Here is a 23,224-nt window from a genome sequence, read left to right as displayed (position 1 = left end):
TCTATTGCACCCAGTCTCCGGGGATATTTGGAATACTTCTAATAGCATTTTAAAAATCTCGCCTGTCTGGATCACTTAGAGTCAGCCATATTGGCTGAGGATGGACAGCATAAAGAAAGATCTCTTTTGTCAGGTTCCTTTTAGATACAGAACAATGTAGTCCTTAGAGTATTTGCTGTGTATATTCACTATTTGGCTAACCAAAACAGCTGCACCAAAGCTAACAATGGAGGAATTCATTCAATTGTGGCTATCACATAACGTTCTCTGTAATAGTCCTTGATATGAATTATTTACCAGTAACATATTTGGATTTTATTTTTATATTAGTCCAAACATGTTTTTAGTTTTGCAACAGGACACTTTTTGTAGAAATGATCGTACTGCCTCGCAAGGTCAGTCTAATAATTTGGCATCATCTCATAAAAAAACAGATTAAAGGAAAATTGAGTTCACTAGTGTTGACACTGCAGGTTGATCTTATTTATAAGTTATTTTTAGCAAGACTCATATTGGCCAGGCTTAAGGCCGGTGGCTCAACTCGTACTCTGCGGCCTTCTTACAGGATTCAGACAAAGACAAACAACTTCTTCTCTCAAGTAATGGAATCATCCAAGGATCTCTTGCCAGTCTCGACCTCTCACTCTCACTCTCTCCCCCTGGTTGTCTGATAATGTCTCTCAGTCTGCCTTCTTCCCGGAGTCATCGACTGCACTAAGTTGTCGTCCTCGCCGCTCTTGTCGCCCCACTTATCTCCTTCTCCCCTCCTCTGTTGAACCTCTCCATCACTGTCAGCCTTGCGCTCTACTTCGCTGGACGGCGGCCATTGACACTTTGCACACACACACACATGCAAGAGCACGCACATTTCCCCCGTATTCACACACACGTGCAGATCATTCTTCTCTTTCTCTAGCAGTCTCTCTCATTCACAATATACACATCACTGTGTCTCTCTGTCAATGTTGTGGAACGACTCAACTTGCTTTGGGGTGACCAAATTCATCCATCACTGCGGCATTCTCTAGCGTGTTGCTGCATTTGTAAACTTCTGGTCTTATCGAGTTTTTCTAGTTGGCACATAGCGACATTTACATATGGGTGGAAAAAAATCTGCACTGAGGTGTGTTAGACCACATGTTGGTCATTTAGACATGCAAAAGACTGTGTTTAAGGAAAAGAGTGGTTTGCGCCGCTGTGGGCGTGAACACATCCAACTCAATTCGCCGCCAATCAAAGCAGATGTTGTTATTCACTTTAATTGTGGTGCTTTCACATTTCATGTGGCGACATGGAAAAGTACGCTGCATCCGTGCGTGGCCGTAGAATTGCCATTGCACTTAGCCGGTGTGGCAACAGAAGTGGCTAACTGCTAGCCACTTAAATATCTGTGGATCTCATGAATCTATCCACACCGCGGCGATGTAATGTGATCCGGATGGATTTGAGATTCGGGTAGACAGATTCATATTTCGTCTACGAAAACACCAAAAGAAAAAAAAAAACTCCAACCATGCACACTTAGCTTTGTGATCAACTTGTCCTCCCATAATATTATGAGAGCATCTGTTGGTGCATTCACATGCACACCGAACACAACATATACATAGAGCGAGCTGTCATGCCATTGACACAGAACTCAAGCATCAGTCTGTCCCTTGCATACATACTTAATGGAAACATGTGTTCCTTCACATTTAGCGTTGTCACTCTCACTATCTCATTTGCTGGAAGTGTCAAAACATCCGCGCTGTACTCTAATGATCAACTCGACATGGCTCGGCCTCCGCGGGCTCTCATAAGTTGCGCAATTAACCATGCATTACACGTGTTAACCTTTTATTTATGACTAACAAGCAGTTAACGAACGGTGATTTCCTCCATGACCGAGCGTATTGTCGGCTCTCAAAGGAAATTCGTCTGAGTTACAACAAGTTGATGGTGCTATTTCATAAAGAGACGGGTGAGCCAGGCGCAATAACGTTGATTTAAGTCGCTGTCGGGAGCAGCCAGCGCTCCACACTGCAACGGCGTATCGCTTTATCACACTCCACATCCATCTCCCAACACCAAACAAGCTGCGGAATAAGCACAATAGAAGTTAAGTGGTGCTAACGTTAAAGAGATGTTGATTTGCTGCCCGTCTGGCAGTTTGTGTCGGGGGAAGTCATAATAAATGATTAGGGAAAGGAACGGAAGATGGAGACGGGAATGAATACAGTGCGGCGAGGGGAGGCTAACGTTGGCTTCACGTTGCTGAAAATCATGATTTTTTTGCTCGAAGACTTTGAACAACAATCTCAAACGACAATTGCACTCAAAAACATAACGCCATGGGGGACTTTTGTATTATAGAGGCATAGTGAGGGAAAAGATGAGGCATGCAGAGAATGCAAACGAGAGGGAAGAGCATAGCAGCAATGATTGCCGTGATTTCAATTATCATTAGTGTGTGTTGCTGGCAAGCAGTCTTCTCGTTAAGGTGGATGCTATCGTGCTAATTGTGGAGGATGTCGCACGGCAGCTTGCGGGTGGTTGTTGGTGGTGTGGAGGAATTAGAGGCGCAAACGTTTAGCGAATTGGGCAACCGCTGCAAATGGTACATGCTTTTAATAAGGAAACATTTTTTCGAAAGGAAATAATCTCATTCAAATGAAATCTTCATCTGAAACCTGTTTTGTGGCTCTTTCATTTCCTTCCTCGTCAAGCTTCCACAGTAGCATCAAGGTTGATGAAGGTCCAATTATGTACCACGCAATCAACATCTGGGCCCATTTGCTGGCAGTCTCCAAGGCATTTATATGAGGATGTTGTTTGGAAACATTCCAATTTCATCAATGCTTTTGCAGACGTGAAGTTCAGCGAGTAAAGTTCCCCAAGGGACTAACAACATATCTTAAATGTTGAATGTTTCTTTCAGAAGAGGTGATAAACGCTGAGGAAGCTGAGGATGTTGCTTTGCCTCTGGCCTACACTGAGAGATGCTCATGTTCATTATGTAGCAAATAAGTCAAGTGACATTTTTGCAGGTTTTTGAGGTGCCTTACCAACATGACAAGCCAAAGGCAGCAGTCAAGTTGACAACAGCTGAAAAAGTTCACAAACTTCATAGCCACATGATGGTTTACTTACCCGTACAAAAACCTAACCGGTTTCTTCGGATAAGATTTTGAAGTTTACACTCTGTATCTATCCTTTTGACAAAAATTGTTGTAAGCCTCCAGTGATTTGTAAGCTTTCATCTGGAGCTGTGTCACAGAGCATGTCTTTAACACCAGGTAGTAAACAATATCGAGATTTCCGCTGAAAAATCAACCTTGGACATCGTGTATGGGTCGATTCCTCCAAACACAGTAACAGTAAGTTGTAGATCAGCTAGCAAGCTGTCAAAACATTTTGAAAATGCTATAATAAAGCAAGTTGAGAAAAAAGAAACATCCCAGAATGCATTGCTGAACGTAAGCGACCTATATGAACAATCCAACAAGTTTGAAGAGGAACTGGAGGCTGATTGGCAAACACACATGGAGGGGCGGGGCCAAAGAATGATGATGCATTGTGGCATCATCTGTTATCCTGTGGAAAGTCAAGTATGTTATTTCTTGTTATTTCTTAACTGAGTATGTTTGGCTTCATATCATGATCTGGTTTGTGACCTGAAAGAGGGGCGATGACAACGATTTCACTGATTAGGACATTTTCGCTCACACTTGATAGCTTCACGAACTACAAAGATGTTCCACCGAGCGAGTAGGCGGCCTCCTTCGCTCCCACTGAGAAGCGACGCAAACAGACTCTTGGCAACGAGATTTCATTACAAGAGTCCTCTCCTGAAGCTTCATCAGGCCTCTGATTACAAGCGCGCCAGTGACCAAGCAACTGCACTGATTGTACAATTTATCTCGCAATAGTGTTGTGATTGTCCACTAGTGACATCTGAATACAAATGCAAACAAACAAATATCCCATCAGTGTTGAATATATCAAGTTAGAAAGGGGGTCAAAGGTTTTCACGATTGTGCTTAAGCGGACAAAAAAATTGTGATTTACTTTCACGTTCTCATTTTCTGTCCATCTTCCTGAGCAATTTTTGGGTTGATGCATGTGATAATCATTCATCAAGGCCAGCACTAGCAAGATGTGACCTCAAGACACTTGCCGGAATAAAAAACAAGCAGTCGTGGCAAAACTGCACGCCTCTTCCATTATTCCAGCAATCAAGTGAATCTCAGGTGGCGGCGCACAAGTGGGCGACACTAAATAGGCACAACACATCTAATTAAGTCCTCAGGTTCTCCATTTTTATTGTGCCGAGCCTACAGGACTAATTAAAGCCTGGAGTTTGATTGATTTATTTTATTAGTCAGAGCTTCCGGATTCACAAATATTACATTACTCTTTTTATGCACCTTGTAATCATGATGAATTGTTTTGTATCTCAAAAACAAATGTTAGGAGGAAGAAAGCGCAAGAAAAACGTCAAAGATACCTGCAGAGAAAAAAAAGAAAGAAGAGGGGAAGCAGGGAAGGCCAGAGGGAGCGTGGGTTTGTTTGTAGAAGGGCACTCGCAGCTCTCACTGTGTTCTTTGGCGGCGTCCCGCTGTAGCAAAACAGGAGCAGGAGCCAAGCCGAGCAAGAACAAAACAGCAAAAGGGTGCGATACACACACAGGAAAAAAAGACGGGAGTATCGCCAGTCTGAGACCCGGGCGCTCCACTTGTCAGTCAAAGCTTGGAAAGCGAGCCTTCGCCGAGAGCAGTGTGTCAAAGCGTGTTAATGATTTGCTGCATCACTGCTTTCCTCGCAGCCGTCTGACAGCAGGCCGAAGCAGGCGGAACATAAACAGTGGAATAAAACAGTCTGTCGTCGTCTACGGATATTAAACACTCCGCTACGCAACTTTTATCCAATTACGGCGGAACCTCCAAAGTCAGACAGAATTCATTCAATTGATTGGCATAAATGCTCTAATTTTCGAATAGAAAATTAATTATTTAATTAAAAGACTTTAATTATATGTGCGAGCAATGTTTAAGTCACGTTTTATTCGTGCCAATTGTCATTAGAGGCAGAATTGCTGTTAAATATGATTTAAATGTCAACACCTGCTATCTTATTTTAAAAATGCATTACATTTTGGAGAAATAAAGGCCTCCAGCCTATAGTCACCATTTGCATTTGAGTAAATAAACTAAAAATGGTATTTAAATTCCCTGATGAGTTGAGCTAATTGCACAAATATTTGCAGCCACTTGGAACAGGTTGACTTTAATTCGCTCTAATCGTTACTTAGCAAGAATTTGGCAGCGCCCGTTAGCCTAAGTGCCCCCTTTACGCTGAGAAGTTAATTAGTAAAAGAGGAGCAGCTGCGCGGACAAGTGGCTGATAATGAGGGGAGACGACGGAGCATCGACGAGGGCAGGGTCTGTGAGCTCGGATTCATTTGAGGATGAACGGGCGCCGCAAATATGGGCGTCAGAGGCGAGGAAAGCTGTGAAGGTGTGAGGGATGTAGTTGAGGGGCGGGGCACAGTAACAGCAGGTAAAATGTAGGTGTGGATACCATTCGCCGGGAAAAAATGTGAGCGTCAAACCACTGAAGCGTTTTCAAGCTGTGAGCGCTCCAAAATGGCTGTCAATGAAGTGGAGGAAGAAGGAGACAGCAGGAAAAGTGGGGGTGTCGAACCCTCTCACCAGGAAAAGTCTGGGTGTCAAAAGCGCGACTGCGAGTAGCATAACATTTTCCACATGGTGGCGTCTCGAAAAATGTTGTGTAGAAAAGGGCTGTCACAAATTAATCTGTATAGACTCGATTCTCCTCTCGATTATTCCATCAATTACCGTAATTTCCGTACTATGAGCCGCACCTGAATATAAACCGCACCAGCTAAAATTGGGGAAAAATCCTTTTTTAATTTATTTATACGCCGCACCGGACTATAAACCGCAAGTGTTTTAAATGAAATCTCCTAATTTCAATCACCTGTATTTCCAAAACAAACCCTTTTACAATATCACAAAAAACAAAGCAAAAGGAATCGGCTTATAGTCCGGAAATTACGGTAATCGGGAAATCAACAACATTTCTCTAGGAATTTTCAAATTGTATTATCGGCAGTCCACAATATCATCAAAAGATTCTGGCACGTTATAAACGGCAAAACACGACAAGAGTGATGATGATGAGTGATGAAGCAAGGTCACATTTAGCAAGCCGACCCTAAAACAGAAAAGAAAGTCCAAGTGCATCACTAAGTGGAATGTTATTTTATGTATGACCAAATTACAAATCATCAGGGGTTGGAATTGCAGTCTGAAAGCTCAGTGGAGGATCACTAACTATATTTATCACGTGAGTGTCCTGCGGGGACCAAGTATGTTAGTTGGACCCCAGAGAAGTAAAAGACAGACTGTGACTGAAATCCACCATGAAAGACATTTGGGGAAACATTTCAAACGCAGGCGCTTGAATAATGCATCGCGTCTCGTCTCTTCTGACGGCGGATATTCATGTGCATGAACACGTCTGCACGTGGAAAGCTTGTAATGTCTGAAGACGACGTTTCTGCAGACATGTTAAATTTCCCATAATGCACCCCAACCTAATGGCTTATTCATGCAAAGGGGACTCGACTTTGATTCTGAAAGTGCCTTTAACTTTTTGCCCTATTACAGGCGATATTCATCTGATGTTGTATGTAGGGCTCATTTCCAAAGAGCCCCTCAGTAATGAGAGATCGGTGGTGAGGTTTTATCATAGGCAATAAAACATGAGGATTGTGTGTCTGTTAATAAGACCTCCAGAGGATTGGAAACGAGGGGGAGAGCTCTAAATAAAATGTCCACCTGGACAAAAGTAGAGAGGTGAGACAAGGAGTGTGTGAACAAAAAGAAAATTGTAAAAAAAATGGAATCATTAAAACTGTTTGCGAATGTCTGGTGAACATCTTTGGAGTCTTTTGAGACCTCAACCCAAAAAAAAAAACATTCTCTACTATATGTTTGCTAACATTCGCAAGTCTTCACCGCTCGGCGCGATACCTCTTTTAGCGCCGTTCCAAGTTTTAGGTTTGCTCCCGTTCTAGTAAATCTTTTCAATTTGTGACATGTATTCTGTTTTAATGTGTGATTAGTTTGCCTTTTAAAAAAATAAAAATAATAGTCTTGTTTTTTTAACCAAATGTGACACAAACACAGAATTCCCAGGACAATTTCACAGATATTTATTGTAAAACCTCAATTTCATCTCTTCGGATTGATCAGGAAAAATAAAATGGTCTGTGGAGCAGCTGCATTTTATGGGAACTGAGCCATGCCAATTTATTTAGATTGACCTTGACTGATGCATGCCTTTAGTTGTGATTCTACGGGGAAGCCACACATTCCGGATAAATTAAAAAAAAAAATGTGAGAGTCCTGCTTGCAAAAACTGGAACCAGCATCTTGGAAATGTGTGTTCTCCTGAAGGTTAATGCCGATCATCATTAAATTCGCATCCTAAATGAGCTTCACACTCTCCTTTTACACAGCGAAGGAGGAATCTCCGTGGAAACTGAAAGAAAGGCTCCAACAAAAGCGACAATTAACGCTCCACTCGATTACTCAATGTTGAATTGCTTGTTTTTAAACAGGCAATTTGCGGTGGTTTTTACTTGAACGTCCTTAAAATTCCTAAAGCGTTGCTACAGCTGACACAATGTTGATATATTATTGACTCAGTGTCTTCTGTCTGGCTGAAGCTCATTACCAGCATTTCTGATAAAATGTCAGCTTGTGGAAATTGAATCATATCACACAGAATGGAGTTGAAAATGATTTGCTCAAAGTCAAAACTTTTTTTTTCCCAAATAATTAGCATAATGGAGCACAACCGCCTCACAGTTTAGAGGCGCACGGTTTGATTCCGTCTTCACTCGACTTTGCTTTGGCGCTGCTATGAACTATTCACGGGGAGTGTGTGTCATGATTAAATGAGCGCATTTGCGGTGGAGTGAAGATGAGCGTGTGATATCACCTCCAGAAATGTTGGAGATTTGATCTGGGTTTGAATTTAGCGGCCCACTGGGAGCTGACTGCGAGGAGCTTGAGTGATCTCCCCATGCTTGCTTTGGTTTTTGGACAGCAGCGGGGAGGGATCAAACAGAGATTTTGCATTCCCAAAAAGCTGCGTTTTTCATAGCAAGTCAAGACTGATCACATCACATATTGTTTGTTTACGAGGCAACTCGTATCCCCGGTTGACATTTTTCAGGGGAGGGGCGTTCATAATATTTGAAAAGAGTAAAGCAAAAGTAAAAGCAGAGAACATAGCATCTGTAAATATCTTGTAAATATCTGTAAGGAATGTTTTATGTATTCATGGACAGATGGACGGACAGATAGACGAGATGGGTGGATTGTATATTATGTGTAAAGTTACATTATGAAGGAATCTATGAACTCTGCCTGGCAACAAAGCATATTACGTGACCAGGAGTAATTCAATCTATCCACATTTGTGTTCCTGGTGGATAGCAACAATTGCATTTCAGGTGTAAAGTTACATTATGAGAAACCGTCATCTGTGCCAGGCAACACAAACATGTTACCTGACCACAAAGAAGAATCTGAGCAATTGAGGTGACTAGACCGACGTCAGATTGCATCTCTTGCAAGTAGTGTGCATGTGAAAGGATGCTAGGGGAGATGAGCATGTGGCGATTAAATATTTTTTTACGAACCTAAATCAGTCAGGTTAATCAGGATTTCTTCCCTGGGTGTACTTTTGCGAAGAGACCTGACTCATAAGTGGTCTGATGTTCAATGGTCTGCGTCCTTAATGAGGCAGGACTCCTCATGAGCAGCAAGGGGACGAAGGCCCTCCCAAAAAAATAAAGCAGTAAACACAATTAAGGGCCCATGAATCAGTGCGTCATTACTAAATCCCTTCAATAAAAAATAAACAACAACCTCCTCAGTATTGTTTTATGCCAAATTTGATGTAATCTGCTTGTTAGAATAAAGTTATATTCTCCCATTTGCGCATGTTAGCAGGATTTGCATGGGGTTTGGCAATTTTTAATGATATTAATTAAAATCACCAACCTTGAGTGAGACACAGGGGGCACTCAAACGTTCTAAACTTCCTGTTCCACATCATCGGCCAATTCTAAATTTGGGTGTCACCCCGTGCACCTCCTACATTTTCCTCTAGGTGTCACTGTTGCTTGCTTTATTTATTTCGCCACCCACGCCGCTGTCGGCCGCTTGGTCACGTGACTCCCTCGGAGTGTCACGGGGGGAACAGCATGGCGGACATGCATGTGCAGGCTGGCGACGAACTACATCGACTGTCCAGCTAACCCCGCCCGTGAGATAAGAGCTAAATTGGGTTGCGACGAGCCAGGCCCGGCGAACGTGGCCGAACGCCTCAGCGGAATGGACGAGGAGATGAAGCTCCAGTTCCCGTCTCTGCCCGCCACCAAGGAGGAGCTCCTGGTTGGTTCTGGACGGCTAGCTCACCTTAGCTAGCCGCCGCTAACTACACCCTGTGTACAAATGTGTCGTTTTTGGTGATCACTATTCCTTTAGTTTTGTCACGAGAGACTAATATTGTCAGAGGAAACATGAATTATTGTCAAATTTACCTAAAAGTCTGAATCAAAGAAAACACTCCTAGCATGTTAGCATTCGCCACATAACGTAGTTGTAGTTTAATTGTGGCTCAAACTTCAACGTTTTCATTTTAAATATGTTTTTGCAGGACTGGGCTTATCCAATGAGACGCGAAATGCAGGTATGTTCATCTCGACAATACATGTCATTAAACGTGTTGTCAAAATGGCCTTTTTAAAAACAAATTCTCAGGAGTAGGTACTGAAATACAGGATTTAGGATGTACTATTTGACAGCAGCCTTCTTGCAGTTTCTGAACAAATGTGTTAACTATAATATGACTGAAAGTCGTAGGTTTTATTTGCTGTGGAATCTCCAAGGTAGACCTGTAAAGTCAAAGTCAGCTTTATTGTCAATCCCTTCATATGTCAAGACACACAAAGAAACCGAAATTCCGTTTCCCCTATCCCACGGTGACGAGACATACAAGTAGACGACACAAAATAAAAACAAGAAGGCACAAACAATAAATAATAAATAAATAAAATGAGCGATGAATAAATAATAAACCAATAACCCAATAAATAAGAGGAGCAGATAATAAGATAATAAGAGTAAGCAAATGTTCCCAACGGGAAACATTGGATGCTGGCCTGTTTGTCATCACTTCACAACCTACAAATGTATCAATTTTCTATTAGCTATATTATTATATTTTAGACTTCGTGATACATATGTCTTTAGCTGAGCACCAGTCTGTGTTGTGCAGATAGTTGTTACCATCTTAACTTACACCACTGTCAATATATACCTTATTTCAATCACTGGACACTTTATTTGGTAATGTTGCACAATAGATTGAGGTGCTTAGATTATTCACAAAATGGCGCCCGTCTCTTGTTTTGTTTTGTTTTTTATAGGAAATATTACCCGGACTGTTTTTAGGTCCTTATTCTGCTGCCATGAAAAGCAAGGTAATGTATTATTACACAGTGGCACATGTTGATAAAATGAATGTTTAGTAATCAATTATGTTGTGGTGTAGCTGCAGCCTTTGGAGCGACAAGGCATCACGCATGTTGTCTGTGTGCGCCAAGACATCGAAGCCAATTTTATTAAACCTAACTTCCCTCATACATTTAGGTAAGAATGGTGAATTCATACAGTAGTGTCTTGTCCCTATCTGACTCTTGGTTTTGGTTTTTTTTGGTGCAGATACCTTGTGCTAGATATTGCAGACAATCCAGTGGAGAATATCATAAGATTTTTTCCCATGGTGAGTTTGAACGCTTTTCATACCTTTATGATAACGTTTAGGTGACATCACGTATTTATGTATGATTTGTTTTCTGTCTGCAGACAAAAGAATTTATTGATGGCTGTTTAGCAACTGGAGGTGAGATCACATTGTAAAGTCACAGCACAAACTTAAAAAATTGAGTTTGGTTTGGTTTTCCCTTTTAGGAAAGGTACTGGTTCACGGTAATGCAGGGATCTCAAGAAGGTACTGTTTTCAGGTTTTTTATTTATTTTTTTCTGTTTTGCAATCTCATTTGACAGCATGAAGTTGTACACCGTTTGCAATTCTATATGGCTTGTATGTTGTTGATTAGATTTTTTTTGTCCAGTTATGAAAAAAAAGTTCCTCTGCAATGAGACTAACTTTGAACTAATCATTTTGAACCAAAATGAACAAGGTCACAGAACAGCCACATGGGGAAAGCATAATTATAGATGGAGCGAAGCACATGTCAACTTTTTTCCAATTTCAGTGCTGCCTTAGTGATTGCCTACCTGATGGAAACATTTGGAATGAAATACAGGTGAGTCTTTGTACTCCATTTTAACATTTTCAAATGATCTGAAGAAATCACAATGATGCACCACGAGTGCTTCGGGGCTATTCATGCGGTCCTAGGCGGCTAGCTCGTACCCACCATGCTGCTCTTCTCACCTGTGCGCTCACTCTAGGGATGCATTCAGCCACATCCAGGAGAGGAGGTTCTGCATTAACCCCAACATGGGATTTGTGCATCAGCTTCAGGTGAGCTTCAGTTGTTTAACAAGTGACACGTTGAGCCTTACAAAGATGTGCTGGAGCACGTTTTGTTTTGCAGGAATATGAAGCAATCTACCTCGCCAAACTGACCATTAAGATGATGTCACCAATGCAGCTGGGCCGCTCCTTCTTACAAGCGGGCATGCCAGGTCCGTACAAGCAATGAATGTGATTGTCATTGAATGGTGTTTGACATTGGTTCAACGAAGCTGTCCTGTCTTTTCTTGAAACAGGAAGCCGTAAGCGCAGCCTGGAGGAAGATGACGACTTGGGAGCAATGCAGGTCACAGCAGCACAAAATGGATGAGCCTTGCTTACATTTAGCTACTTAGCGTGTTGCACTTTTTTTTTTTTTTTTTTTTTTTTTTTTTTTACATTTTTAATGGGATTAAAAATGTAGACATTTGAACCTTTTTCTAAGTGGGGGAGGGATAGGAGACCGCTCATGTCTGAGACGTAGAGGTCTGTTGGGAATGAGTAAATTTGATAACTTTGTTCTTGTTTCTTGAGCTGAATGCACTGAAAAAGTTTTTGCAATTTTATAGTATTTAAAGCATTTTTGCATTTGCAGCGGGACAGTATTGCAATAATGCACTTTCGATACTTGAATTTGTGTAGATGACCGGAAGGGGGCAGGCAGGAAAAGGGAAAGTGGCCAGGACGTCGCCCATTGCAAGACTTAACCAAGAGAGATAGTTAATGCCTTTATTTTGGTGTCATAGGATTAACAACTAATTTCAGGCTTAATGTTGGATAGGATTAAATTGTTACATAATAAAAGTTCTGACTGAATCCATTCGATTTTTTCATTTCCATTTACCTAAGAAGTTAAGAGTCACTGAAAATCTTTAAACTGTATTTGGAACATTATTAAGATGAGATACAAAAGTATGGAAAGAGCATGCAAAGAAGAGATTGTTGAAAAATGAGTTTCAGATTAAGAAGCATCTGTGCTGCCCTCAGATTTCAACCACAAAAAAAAATAGACTGGTGGTATGCTGTATTTTACTGCTGTTTTATTTACTTTTGTACATATTTGGCAATAAATTACATTAAATACATTCCCAAAGCCCAACAAAAAAAAAAAAAGTCACTTAAATATGAATTTACAAATCTAACTTTTGAATAATCCGTCCCACCCATCACAAATGTAATCATCGCAGCGTTACAAAAATAAACCGTTAATGACATTGAATGTTCATAAACTTCTGTTGGCTTACACCGATTTTAAATCCTATGGGATTTACACCTTCGCCGAGATCATTGTCATTTTTCAGATCTGATTATTGTTCTTTGGTTACTTGCCTTTCACAATGATTTATTGATGAATTATTGGATGCTTCAAGGAAATAGCTAAATGCCTGGCTGATTTCATTCAAAGTTTCTGTTACCATTGTAACAAAAAAAAAGACATTTACAGACATTGATGATCCCGTGTTCAGTTCTGCTGTAGTGAGGTAGCCACGGTTACCAAAACAAAAGAAGGATGGGGTGGGGTGGGGTGGGGGTTCAACACATGTTTTAGTTTACTTCAGCTGTGAAGTCATGATGTTACTCTTCGAGATGACTCGGTTTCTAAATGACGCACTCCGAACCACCATAATGTTCTCCTCGTCAGAGGTCAGCGTGGGAAGTTGCGCTCGGAGCCCAGACTTCCTCAATTGGAAAAGCGACACTGCATGTAAGTCTCGTCTGAAGCGCCGTAACCGAACTTTTGATAGAAAGCAACGTTTTTGGGTGCGCATTCCAGTGTGATTTTATAGCAATTGAGTTTTTTGCTGAGTAGTGTCAGTGTGGACATTAACCTGTGGGAGAGAAAAGGACAGGGAGGAAATTAAAGGAGGAAGACAAACCAAGTCCTCTTCCAATAACCAAGCACAATACTTGTGGTAAATATCCTTCAGCAACATTGATCATCTTATGAGAAAAGATGTTTGTGGTCAAACATTAGCATTTCCTTTTGGGCGGAGGTAACAAAAGTGCGTGACCAAGTGGTACACTCACAATTTTCCCAGCTGTTTGCCTCTGCACGCGTCACTAACCACTACTTCCTCCACTCGGCCTCTCTGCAAACAAACACCTCCACAAATTGAGTTCAAGCTCAACAGTCCACTTGTATGGAGCATTCGCACCTCAGGGTCTTCGGTCATCTCATTAGTATGAAGGTATTTAAATGCACTTTCATAAAGTCACAAACGTACCTTTGCACAAGAATGAATGAATTTATGCTCCGTGATTAAAGTGGCCGTTGCCACAATTTGTCCAAGATTGGTGTCCTCTACCACCACCACATAGTAGTCCCCTGTTTTTTTCATGTGTTCAAACTTTTCTGAAAGATAAAAAAATAATAATTCCGCTTATTACGATTTCGGAAGAAATTTGAACTGATTTTCAGAGACACTGTTAAGCTACAGCTGCTCAGGATCATTTTCATTGAGTCGAGTAACTTTGACTTACTTATAAACTGGTCTGCGGAGACATCACCCGTCTCGGTTAATTGAGATAGAACCTTAAAGAACCCTGATAGACAAAAACAAGAAACATGTTGGAGTAAGAACCTCAAATTTCTGGGCCATTTTAGCGGATGATTCATATAGGGTCACTCACCCCTGTTGAAGTCGGCAGGGCAGAGGGGCCTGAGCACCAAGCCTTGGCCCGGGTTGGAGGGCGAGATGAGGGGGGAGAAGGAGACACTGTTGTTGCTCCAATCTAACTCCCGAAGCAGAGAAGGATCAAACAATGGAGTCTCGTCCAGCAGCATTCCACAACCTTGGCCTGGGAAACCCACAAGAATATAAATGAGCTCATGCAGAGAATACACACCCATGAATGTGCGTATGTGTAAAAGGATAACAGAGAATTTCAATAACGACTGCTTGTTTGAACCTTGACCTGTCGCACAAATTCTCAGCCTGTCATAAAATCCTATTTGTCTATACAGGATATGGGCCAGGTCCCAGAACAGGATAGCAACTGGGATATGAGCCCATCCCACAAAGACCTCATTCAACACAACCATCACCACGAAACACTCAGCCGTTGATTGAGGTTACCATAGCAAGAGAATCTAGCGTGTTGCTGTTGACTCGTATGACTGTTCCACAGAAAGCAACTAGTTACACCCCAACAAGACCAATACGATCAAATACAAACAGCCCTGCAATAAATTATCCTCAAAACTGATGTAATTAGGTGTTACTTAATGTTATCTAACTAATTGATATCTGTCAAATAAATTCGATAAAGCCTGAACAATAAAATCCTCAGGAGGGATAGGTTTTAACTTTATTAGTTGTTTGAAAGTCCAATGTGTTCAAAGTTCATTTTGTTTCCTTTCCCTTCAAGTACTGCCTGTTTTTGTTCGATCAAAACTATTTCCAAATAAAATCATTGGACCCCTTCTAATTTGATGTTGAGTAGTAGCAACTCTCAATTCAAATGTCAAATAAGAACGCATGAAACGAGTTCTAGATTGACACTAAATCGTGGCAAGAAAAAGCAAAACTGTCACCACTCCAAATGCCCACATTTATTTAAATGTAGATGCTAAGCGGCTAGCCGGCTAGCTAAAGTACTTACCGGTAAACAGCAAGCAAGAACAAACGACAGAGTGGAATTTCCGCAACGAATTAAGGTAGCTTCGTAGTTAAACTCTTCTACAAAATGCCGAGTTGGTCAAGCAATATAATTCGCTTTCGAAATGAAGCATTTTTGAATGGCCACACCACCACCGTGGGTGTTTGCGTCTGACACACTGTGACGTGGCAAAGTTCCAGTGGTTGTAGTCGCACCCCGATGACGTCATTCATTATTATTTTTTTTTTTAAATTACATTATTATTATTCATTTTTTAATAGTTAAATGATTTATGAAACCAACCAAGCATTGTACAGTACCCACCACGTATCATTTGGTACACAAATGAAATGTGTACCTGTCGGAAGGCACGATAGTTTATCACTTATCAATATTTCCACGGTAGTTAAAAGTAAAATAAACATTTATATGGAAAAATGTTCTCACAAAAATATCATTCTTATTTCTATTTATGAGCACATGCTGGTGCGGGCCCGTCGTAAATTGCGAGGCGTCTTTCCAATTATTGAAAAATATCGGAAATGACAGTCAGTATGTGATATTAAAAATAAAGAACTGGGACAAAATCTAACACTAAAACTCTGCAGAATTAATCTGACATTATAAAATTTGCGAAATAATATTGACAACGCACACCACTACACTGCAAATGTTCAAATGACATTATTAGAGTTAAAATCAACTCCTACAAATTTAACCCTGAAATCTAAACACTACTGTTTTTTTCCTGTACACAAACAAAGCACCAACACTTAATGAAATAATTTAATTGTCATATAATTGTTGCTTTTCCTGACTGCATAATAGCATTGTGGTTAGCGCAGCCTCACAGTTGCGATTGCTAAAATACAGAGGTATGTATTGCGTTTCATTATGAATTCAATGAAACTGAGTTCACATCTATAACCATAAATGGCATTTTTTTTCTTAAGATATATACGGAAATAGTGAGCCATAAATGGCTTTTTTTTTTTCAAGATACATACGGAAATAGTAAACGTATGACAGAAAGCAAACCAGATACGAATGATCGTAAGCAATTTTAGTAATACTACAGATGCGAACATATGTTTTGACTAGGGACGTCGATCTCGAAAATGATGACGTAGTGACAAGGCGCAGAAGACAGGAGCCTCCCCCTTCTTTGGCAGCTGCTCGGCGAAATAAACATGACGATGTTGACAATGTTTTTCATGGAAGACTCCTAAAACCCGCTGCGCTCGATACAACGCGCAGGTTGGACATTGTATATGAGATTGTGTAAGTGAAAGTTTAATGCGTGTCAATGTCTCATCTAGTGATTAGCAAAGTAGCTAATGTTAGCCAACTTAGAAGCTAATGTTAGCTGACGTTAGCCGTGCGAAAAGCTCAAATCCAACGTTGGATTCGGTATTATTCAGCGTGGCGCTGAGAAACTCACTTGGTTTATTTGAAAGGAGTGTAAATAAATGAGCTAAATATGTTCCGAAGGGGAGGGCTTGGTGCATGGATAAACTCGGCAGGCTAGGTCGTCGTGCTAACAGGTAAACGTCTCACCTGTTTAACGTCATTCTCAGCATTCCTAGCACAAAACGTATTCGTTTATCAGAACCAGCCCATCGTCAATGTAGTCATGCAATTGCAATCTGCATTTTACAAAACTCCTGGATGCCACCTCAGTTAACGAACTTGTGCTTTTAAAGGTCTCAACTGGGGACAAACTACAGTTTTAACAAGGGGAAAGAACGCTCGGCGCAGAAATGCCTCTGCTATTTCTGGAGAGGTTCCCATGGCCCAGTCTGCAGACCTACACGGCGTTGACGGTGGTTCTGCTGGCAGGGAGCATCTTCAGCGCCTATACCACTGTGACCGATCCTGGCTTCGGATCTTTGGAAGCGGATGAGTCCCCAACGCCCACGGATATGGATCTAGAACATTTGAATAATGATATTAGTAACACAGAACTGGCAACCACTGTCTTATGGTATCTGGTGACAGACAGCCTCTTTGTATGGGTGAGTTTATAATTGGCCCCACATATTACACAATCGTTCCTGAATTTGTTTTTTATCTTTTTGGCTATTTTGAGCAGAAATCAAGGGAACGTTGTGGCACCCATTATAAAACATGGAGGGCTGGATATGGCCCACAGACATTTAATGCAGAACCTGTGATTATATATATTTTTGAAATCTCTGCTTTTGTTCTCCTTTTAGGTGCTAGTGAACACAGTCTGCTGTTTTTTAATGTTAATCGCAAAAATGATCCAGTATTTGGTGTTTGGCCCTCTCCGAGTCAGTGAGAAACAGGTGAGTTTGCCATACTAATATCCCCAAGTCTAAGCAAAGATGAGTGTTGTTTCTGACTCTCTCTTAACTTGAACTCCACCAGCATCTCAAGGACAAGTTCTGGAACTTCATCTTCTACAAGTTTATATTCATTTTTGGCGTGCTGAACGTACAGACAGTGGAGGAGGTGGTTATGTGGTGTCTGTGGTTCTCAGCACTGGTTTTTCTTCATCTCATGGTGCAGCTCTGCAAGGACCGATTTGAATATGTAAGTTTTTTTTCTTTATCACATACTTTATTTTTTATTTTTTACAGACTCAGTTGTACCTCGGAAACCCAAAGGCCCAATTTGTTCTGACAAATAAACCAAAGTTCAGTGTAGATTACGGGATTTTACATTATCCAGAATTTATATTCCATTGTAATTTACAATGTCTTACAATTTGTAAGACATTTCAAGTGTTTTTGGAGGTTTCCCTGTATTCCAAGACACCTCCAGCTAAGCACGGCTCCACAAGCATCATATGATACTTTGTTTTCCACCATCTGATACAGGAGCGTGTTGCTCTGTAGCCAGGGAAAATGTATGAGTGACCTAATAGGCTGCAACATTCTGGTGCTATTAATAGCGCTCAATGGGGTTCCGTCTTAGGCCTTACAGGGACCTCTGTCTGTCTTTTCGATTAAGATTCTTGTTTACAATACTTCCTTCAAACAAAACTGGGCGCTTGTGTCATTTTGTCTTTTCAACTTTATACTGAGCTGTGCAAAAGTGAAGTGTGGCTTGTGCACATCTTGTCTAATCTTTGTTTGGGAGCCAACATTCAAATCCCAAACCTGAGTTGTGAGATAAATGTGCAATCTGGCAACCCACCATTTTGCCTTGGTGTTTTCTTAATGACGTTTAAAATAGCTATGAATCCAGCGAGTTGTTGTGCACACAAACATGAATATTTGGTTGAGTTTAAAAAAAAAAAAATAATAATAATCCTGTGGCAACCAACAGTCTACCCTTAACTGTCCTTGTCATTGTTGTTGTAGCTGTCCTTCTCGCCCTCCACTCCCATGAACAGCCACGTGCGAGTCATGTGTCTGCTTGTCTCCCTGCTGTTGGACTGCTGCGGTCTAGCAGTGGTCTGTGGTCTGATGGGGGAATCTCATGGAATGCACACTCTTTCTTTTATGGCCGCAGAGGTAAATGTCTCTCTCTCTCTCGCTCATCATCGCATGTTTTTTTTTTTTGCACTTGATTTAATCTATACGGAGCAGACTAATATGTTCGTCTGTTGCCTTCAGTGCCTGATGGTGACTGTTCGCACAGGACACGTCATCATGCGGTAAGTCCCTTTAAAGCCTGCTTAAGGCCGGTCAGTATCCACGTGATATCGCATGCGTGAATTGTCTTAGGAGCTTTTTCACTTGTTAATTTGGATGCAACTGATTAATAGTGGACATTGTCGCAGGATAACGGCCTTGAGTCATTTAACTTGTCATGTTCCTTCTCTGCTTGTTCCTTTGTAGCTACTCCATCCACCTGTGGGACCTAAAGCACCCAGGAACATGGGAGAGTAAAGGAACTTATGTCTATTACACAGACTTTGTCATGGAGTTGGCAATGCTCTTTCTAGACCTCATGCATCACATTCATATGCTGGTGAGGCAATAAGTGGAACTGAACAGACACATCCGCCCGCTTGTACCTCATCCTCCTGTAATGTTGTACCTTTTCTTTGATATGTGGCCCATCAGCTTTTCGGTAACATCTGGCTGTCCATGGCAAGCTTGGTCATCTTCATGCAGCTGCGATATCTCTTCCACGAGGTGCAGCGCCGCATCCGCAGACACAAAAATTACCTTCGTGTCATCAACAACATGGAGGCCAGGTGAAAAGAAATCAATTGTCCTGAAAGTATCATTTGCTATTTTTCCCCTTTTAAACAAACTATTCATTTTCCATGCGCTCTGATACAGATTTGCGGTTGCCACTGCCGAGGAGCTGGCAGCGAATGATGATGATTGTGCAATTTGCTGGGATGCCATGGTGACAGCGCGCAAGCTCCCCTGTGGTCATCTCTTCCACAAGTGAGATTGATTTTGTCGTATTTTACGAGACCTAAAGAAAGAGTCCTTTCTGAGGTGTTTTGCATGTGTATTCTTTGTGTTCCAGCTCTTGTTTGCGCTCTTGGCTGGAGCAGGACACGTCGTGCCCCACTTGTCGCAAGTCGCTCAACATCAACGACGAAGGCGAGCAGGCCAGAGGCCAGCAGCAGGGCACCCGCATGGTTGACAACGCCGGCCCCGCCGGAGCCGCTGCAGATCCGAGACCGCACATCAATCAGCACAATCACTTCTTCCACTTTGACGGTCTGCCTGCCTGCACGCACAAAAATGCGCTTTCCACACAGTGTGTGAGCTAGTCACTTTAATCGAGCATTCTCTCACAGGCTCACGTATTGCCAGCTGGTTGCCCAGTTTCTCAGTAGAAGTGATGCACACCACCAACATCTTGGGGATTGCTCAGGCTAACAACTCTCAGCTGACAGCTATGGTAAGCTTCTCTCTCTATATTTTTTTAAATACTCCCTGTGATTATTTTTGTACCTGTGTATCACCAGGCCCATCAGATCCAGGAGATGTTCCCTCAGGTCCCCTCCTACCTGGTTATGCAAGACCTCCAGCTAACCCGCTCTGTAGAGGTCACCACTGACAACATCCTAGAGGGACGAATCCAGGTGCCTTTCCCTCCACCTTCACAGGTCTGTCAGCTGTCAAATTTGAAGTATTCTCATTTAGCACAAGCATGCCTATTATGTTGGTATTGGTCAACTTGTGCTTTCCCACGTTAGTTTCATTTGGTGCCAACGTTGATGCATGTAGCTTGAAAATGCAAAACAAAAGGTTAGGGATGGGCAAGTACAGATAGCAGGTATCGGTGTCGATACCAGCCTTATTTCACGGTATCGTGATTTTCTGATCGTAAATTCAAAATTAGAAAATTCTCATTAAAATTGCTTTATTATGATGTCTTTTTAAAAAATTACCTATCATTGTTTTTGGGGAAAATTTCGGTACTTCAAGTACTCGTACCGGTAACGATCTGGAAAAAAACGTAGTATCGAACATCCCTACTTCTTTTGCATGTAGGTGGCACATGCATGCACATGGGTAAGTGCAGTGCCATGAAAAAGTACTTGTCCTCTTCTCAAATTCTTACCCAACTCTGATGGAGCTCATTAAGCAAGTGTAAATACTACACGAAGATAACCCGAGTAAAAATAAAATGCAGTTATTTTAAGGATTGCTTGAAGTTGACCATGAAAAGGTTGAATATGGTTGCAGGCCATTGAGCGCGGTGCATTGCAGGTGAGTCCTGCTCTCGACGAACAGGCGGGACCCAGCGGAACCGCTTCCGTCGCCGCGGAGGGTCCCAGTGAGCCCGACAACACGGAAGCCAGAGGCGGTCGCTTCTCTAAGTCTGCTGAGGAGAGGCAGACAATGTTAAAGCAACGCAAAGAGGATCTGATCCAGCAAGCGCGCAGGTACAGTGGCACCTCGAAAACCAGAGGCGGGCAAATCTTGATGCATTGAAGCATTTTTACGTTTTATGCCCACACATTCATTCCACCGTTGCAGGAGATACCTGACCAAAAGTCCAGAGGAGAGGGTTGACGATATTCCCAGCCTAGAGGACGAGGAGGAAGACTCTTTCTCACTTTTCGACTCTACAACGCTGAGGCGTCGATCCACGGCGGCGGCCGCAGAGAGACGCATGCAACAGGACCCCGAGCCCTGAAAACCAAGCTCCAAATTTCAGCATCCACCGCTAAGGCATGACATGTTGACAGTGTTTTTAACTCCTCCCCCTCACGATGTACATGCAGTACAATGGGCGGCCACCATCACTTCTTCTCGAGGCCGGACAATCGGGACGGGCCTCGACGTCACTCTTCGCAGGTAAGCTACTGGGAGCATTGTCGATCCCAATGCTCTTTGTGTACGTGCCACACATTGAAAGCAGCAGCTTGAGCAGGCAGGGAGCTACAATGTAGTCGAGCTGTCGGCAGAGCAATTTTAAGAGCATGCGTTGCGTTCAGAGAAACCAAGTCTTTGAAAAGCTCTTTGGTTACTTGTTTTTCCCCTTCCAGAATTCTTATGTTCTCTTCCGGAAAACAAAAACATCTGATGTACTAGTGTGTTATTTTATGGCTTTCAACTGTGAACTGCAGTAAATGTAGGCAAAATCCTTTTATTTTTTTTGTTTGCTTCTTACCCTGATGTAAGAGAATGTCACTTTCGTATTTTTCAGTCTGGACATGAATGTTTTAATGCTGCAAACAGAAGTATTGATGTGTCAGGTGTATCATTTCCATCCGTTATTTAACCAGCAAGGGGAGTATAATTAGGTGTGTACATTTTGGGGGAGTTCTAATATCTTCTCTTGTAAGCAACAAAGAAGAAGTATTGTTTTGTATAAGTGTGATGGGTTTCCTTCTTTGAACTACTCTCTCTGTTGATGAATTCTTTTCAGAGTATTTGGCATCTCATGTCTGATTTTAGCATTTTCAAATAGGAAAAGGGTGAATGGAAATGGTTTGCCTTTTTTATTCACATGGGAAGGGGGGGGGGGGGGGGACATACCAGCAAGCAACATGATCACTATTTTTTTAATTTGGAGATGTTTTATTTTTCATCGATTAGTTTTTTTTTTGTTTTTTTTAAATAACCGTTCGTCTGACGGTTGATTTGTTTTTGGAATTGAACAGTGCGCTGTGAATTGAATGCTGTGTATGGCGGACAGCCTCCAGGTTCACCACCCTTGTTTGAAATGCTGATATGGGACGGTTCTTGCTCGCTATTTGGGGAAGGGTGTTTGGGATGTGACTTGGATTATTGAAACAAGAAGCATTTGGATTGTTTTTTTTTTTTTTTAGTCACTTAACTCTTAATTTCTAACAAATTTCTGAATTTATCAAAGATTAAAAGACATGGTTTTGGACTAAATGTTACCAGTGTAAATGTGCCTACAAAATAAGATGGTTTCATCATGGGTCATCCTGTAAATTCATTTTTTTTTTTTTTGTAAATGATATACAGAATACATACTCAATAAAAAGAAACAAGTGGCTGCAGCTTTTTAGCAAAAGAATGTAACTCTGTTCCTCATTCTTAACAGTAACTACAAACAATATGGTTTTAAAATGTAATGCGGTTCAATAGAAAAAGCTAACCAACCAAATATTAATGCTGTAGATTTATTGTTTTAACTTTTACCTGTATCTTATTGAACTGCAGGTACTACACTAGTAATCCCCATTCAAAAAAATAGCAATGATTTATTAATGCTCATATGCTAATAGTAATTACCAGGAGGCTGCCTTCTCAATTAAATTATTTAATGTATGCTAGAAAGATCGAGATAGCAAGATAATGGCAAGCTAGCTAATTGCATGCCAATCACGTGCCAAAGAGGCCTATTCTAACATTAGATCAACTCCATTTTTGCACCTGCACTTCTTCACTTTGAGCGAGACCAGTCAGCGCCATTTTCTTCCTCCTACTTTCCTTCCTTCTTATCATGGGGAAACATTGACATTCAAACAAAAAGAGTTTGGGCCAATGAGGTTATTTAACTCACAGAAGAGACTGGTCAACAGTGAAAGATGGACTGTTTGCATTGAAAAGAATGATGACATTCCAGAGTTTTGTTA

The 23,224-nt window shown here is 41.5% G+C and overlaps 3 protein-coding genes and 1 long non-coding RNA gene across 5 annotated transcripts; 2 read left to right on the top strand and 2 right to left on the bottom strand.

The window, feature by feature from the left end:
* Positions 1-9,244: 9,244 nt before the first annotated feature.
* Positions 9,245-12,448, top strand: styx (serine/threonine/tyrosine interacting protein). 2 transcript variants are annotated; one of them, XM_037247937.1, is made up of 12 exons: positions 9,245-9,476; positions 9,742-9,774; positions 10,514-10,567; positions 10,639-10,736; positions 10,809-10,869; positions 10,953-10,989; positions 11,058-11,097; positions 11,366-11,416; positions 11,565-11,637; positions 11,711-11,801; positions 11,886-11,935; positions 12,271-12,448. In XM_037247937.1, the coding sequence occupies exons 1-12, from the start codon at positions 9,300-9,302 to the stop codon at positions 12,346-12,348; spliced, it is 843 nt and encodes a 280-aa protein (XP_037103832.1). In that variant the 5' UTR covers positions 9,245-9,299; the 3' UTR covers positions 12,349-12,448. The 2 variants fall into 2 exon arrangements, with proteins under 2 accessions (XP_037103832.1, XP_037103833.1); XM_037247938.1 differs by having other exon boundaries at positions 9,246-9,476; positions 11,886-12,448.
* LOC119120750 lies at positions 11,113-11,371 on the bottom strand. Its single transcript, XR_005097574.1, has 2 exons — positions 11,288-11,371; positions 11,113-11,251 (listed from the first exon to the last, which is right to left on the bottom strand). It is a non-coding gene; the product is annotated as an uncharacterized LOC119120750 (long non-coding RNA).
* Positions 12,449-12,655: 207 nt separating the features above from the next.
* On the bottom strand, positions 12,656-15,420 carry gnpnat1 (glucosamine-phosphate N-acetyltransferase 1). The gene is made up of 7 exons (XM_037247939.1): positions 15,232-15,420; positions 14,260-14,427; positions 14,110-14,172; positions 13,854-13,981; positions 13,657-13,718; positions 13,261-13,457; positions 12,656-13,197 (listed from the first exon to the last, which is right to left on the bottom strand). Exons 2-6 carry the CDS (start codon positions 14,411-14,413, stop codon positions 13,310-13,312), a joined length of 555 nt encoding a protein of 184 aa, XP_037103834.1. The 5' UTR covers positions 14,414-14,427; positions 15,232-15,420; the 3' UTR covers positions 12,656-13,197; positions 13,261-13,309.
* Positions 15,421-16,348: 928 nt separating this feature from the next.
* On the top strand, positions 16,349-22,659 carry LOC119120765 (E3 ubiquitin-protein ligase AMFR-like). The gene is given in 14 exon segments (XM_037247966.1): positions 16,349-16,509; positions 16,932-17,243; positions 17,445-17,537; positions 17,620-17,784; positions 18,558-18,710; positions 18,813-18,853; positions 19,038-19,170; positions 19,266-19,399; positions 19,488-19,598; positions 19,684-19,913; positions 19,916-20,064; positions 20,132-20,272; positions 20,856-21,055; positions 21,150-22,659. Coding segments are annotated over 13 exon segments (1,965 nt in total). The 5' UTR covers positions 16,349-16,509; positions 16,932-16,988; the 3' UTR covers positions 21,310-22,659.
* Positions 22,660-23,224: the final 565 nt, after the last annotated feature.

This window comes from Syngnathus acus, chromosome 3 (genome assembly GCF_901709675.1).
Source record: "Syngnathus acus chromosome 3, fSynAcu1.2, whole genome shotgun sequence".
Taxonomy (NCBI): Eukaryota; Metazoa; Chordata; class Actinopteri; order Syngnathiformes; family Syngnathidae; genus Syngnathus; species Syngnathus acus.
The sequence above is the reverse complement of the archived record's forward strand: the minus strand, read 5'-3'. Positions and strand labels throughout refer to the sequence as shown.

Bases quoted from the DNA above. Each gene is read 5' to 3' on its own strand.
- styx (XM_037247937.1), top strand. From the start codon at position 9,300: ATGTGCAGGCTGGCGACGAACTACATCGACTGTCCAGCTAACCCCGCC. The intron at 11,417-11,564 runs GTGAGTCTTTGT...CGCTCACTCTAG, and splicing joins ACATTTGGAATGAAATACAG to GGATGCATTCAGCCACATCC. The intron at 11,638-11,710 runs GTGAGCTTCAGT...TTTGTTTTGCAG, and splicing joins GATTTGTGCATCAGCTTCAG to GAATATGAAGCAATCTACCT.
- gnpnat1 (XM_037247939.1), bottom strand. From the start codon at position 14,413: ATGCTGCTGGACGAGACTCCATTGTTTGATCCTTCTCTGCTTCGGGAG. The intron at 13,719-13,853 runs GTACGTTTGTGA...GTTTGTTTGCAG, and splicing joins TCATTCATTCTTGTGCAAAG to AGAGGCCGAGTGGAGGAAGT. The intron at 13,458-13,656 runs GTGAGTGTACCA...TCTCTCCCACAG, and splicing joins GGCAAACAGCTGGGAAAATT to GTTAATGTCCACACTGACAC.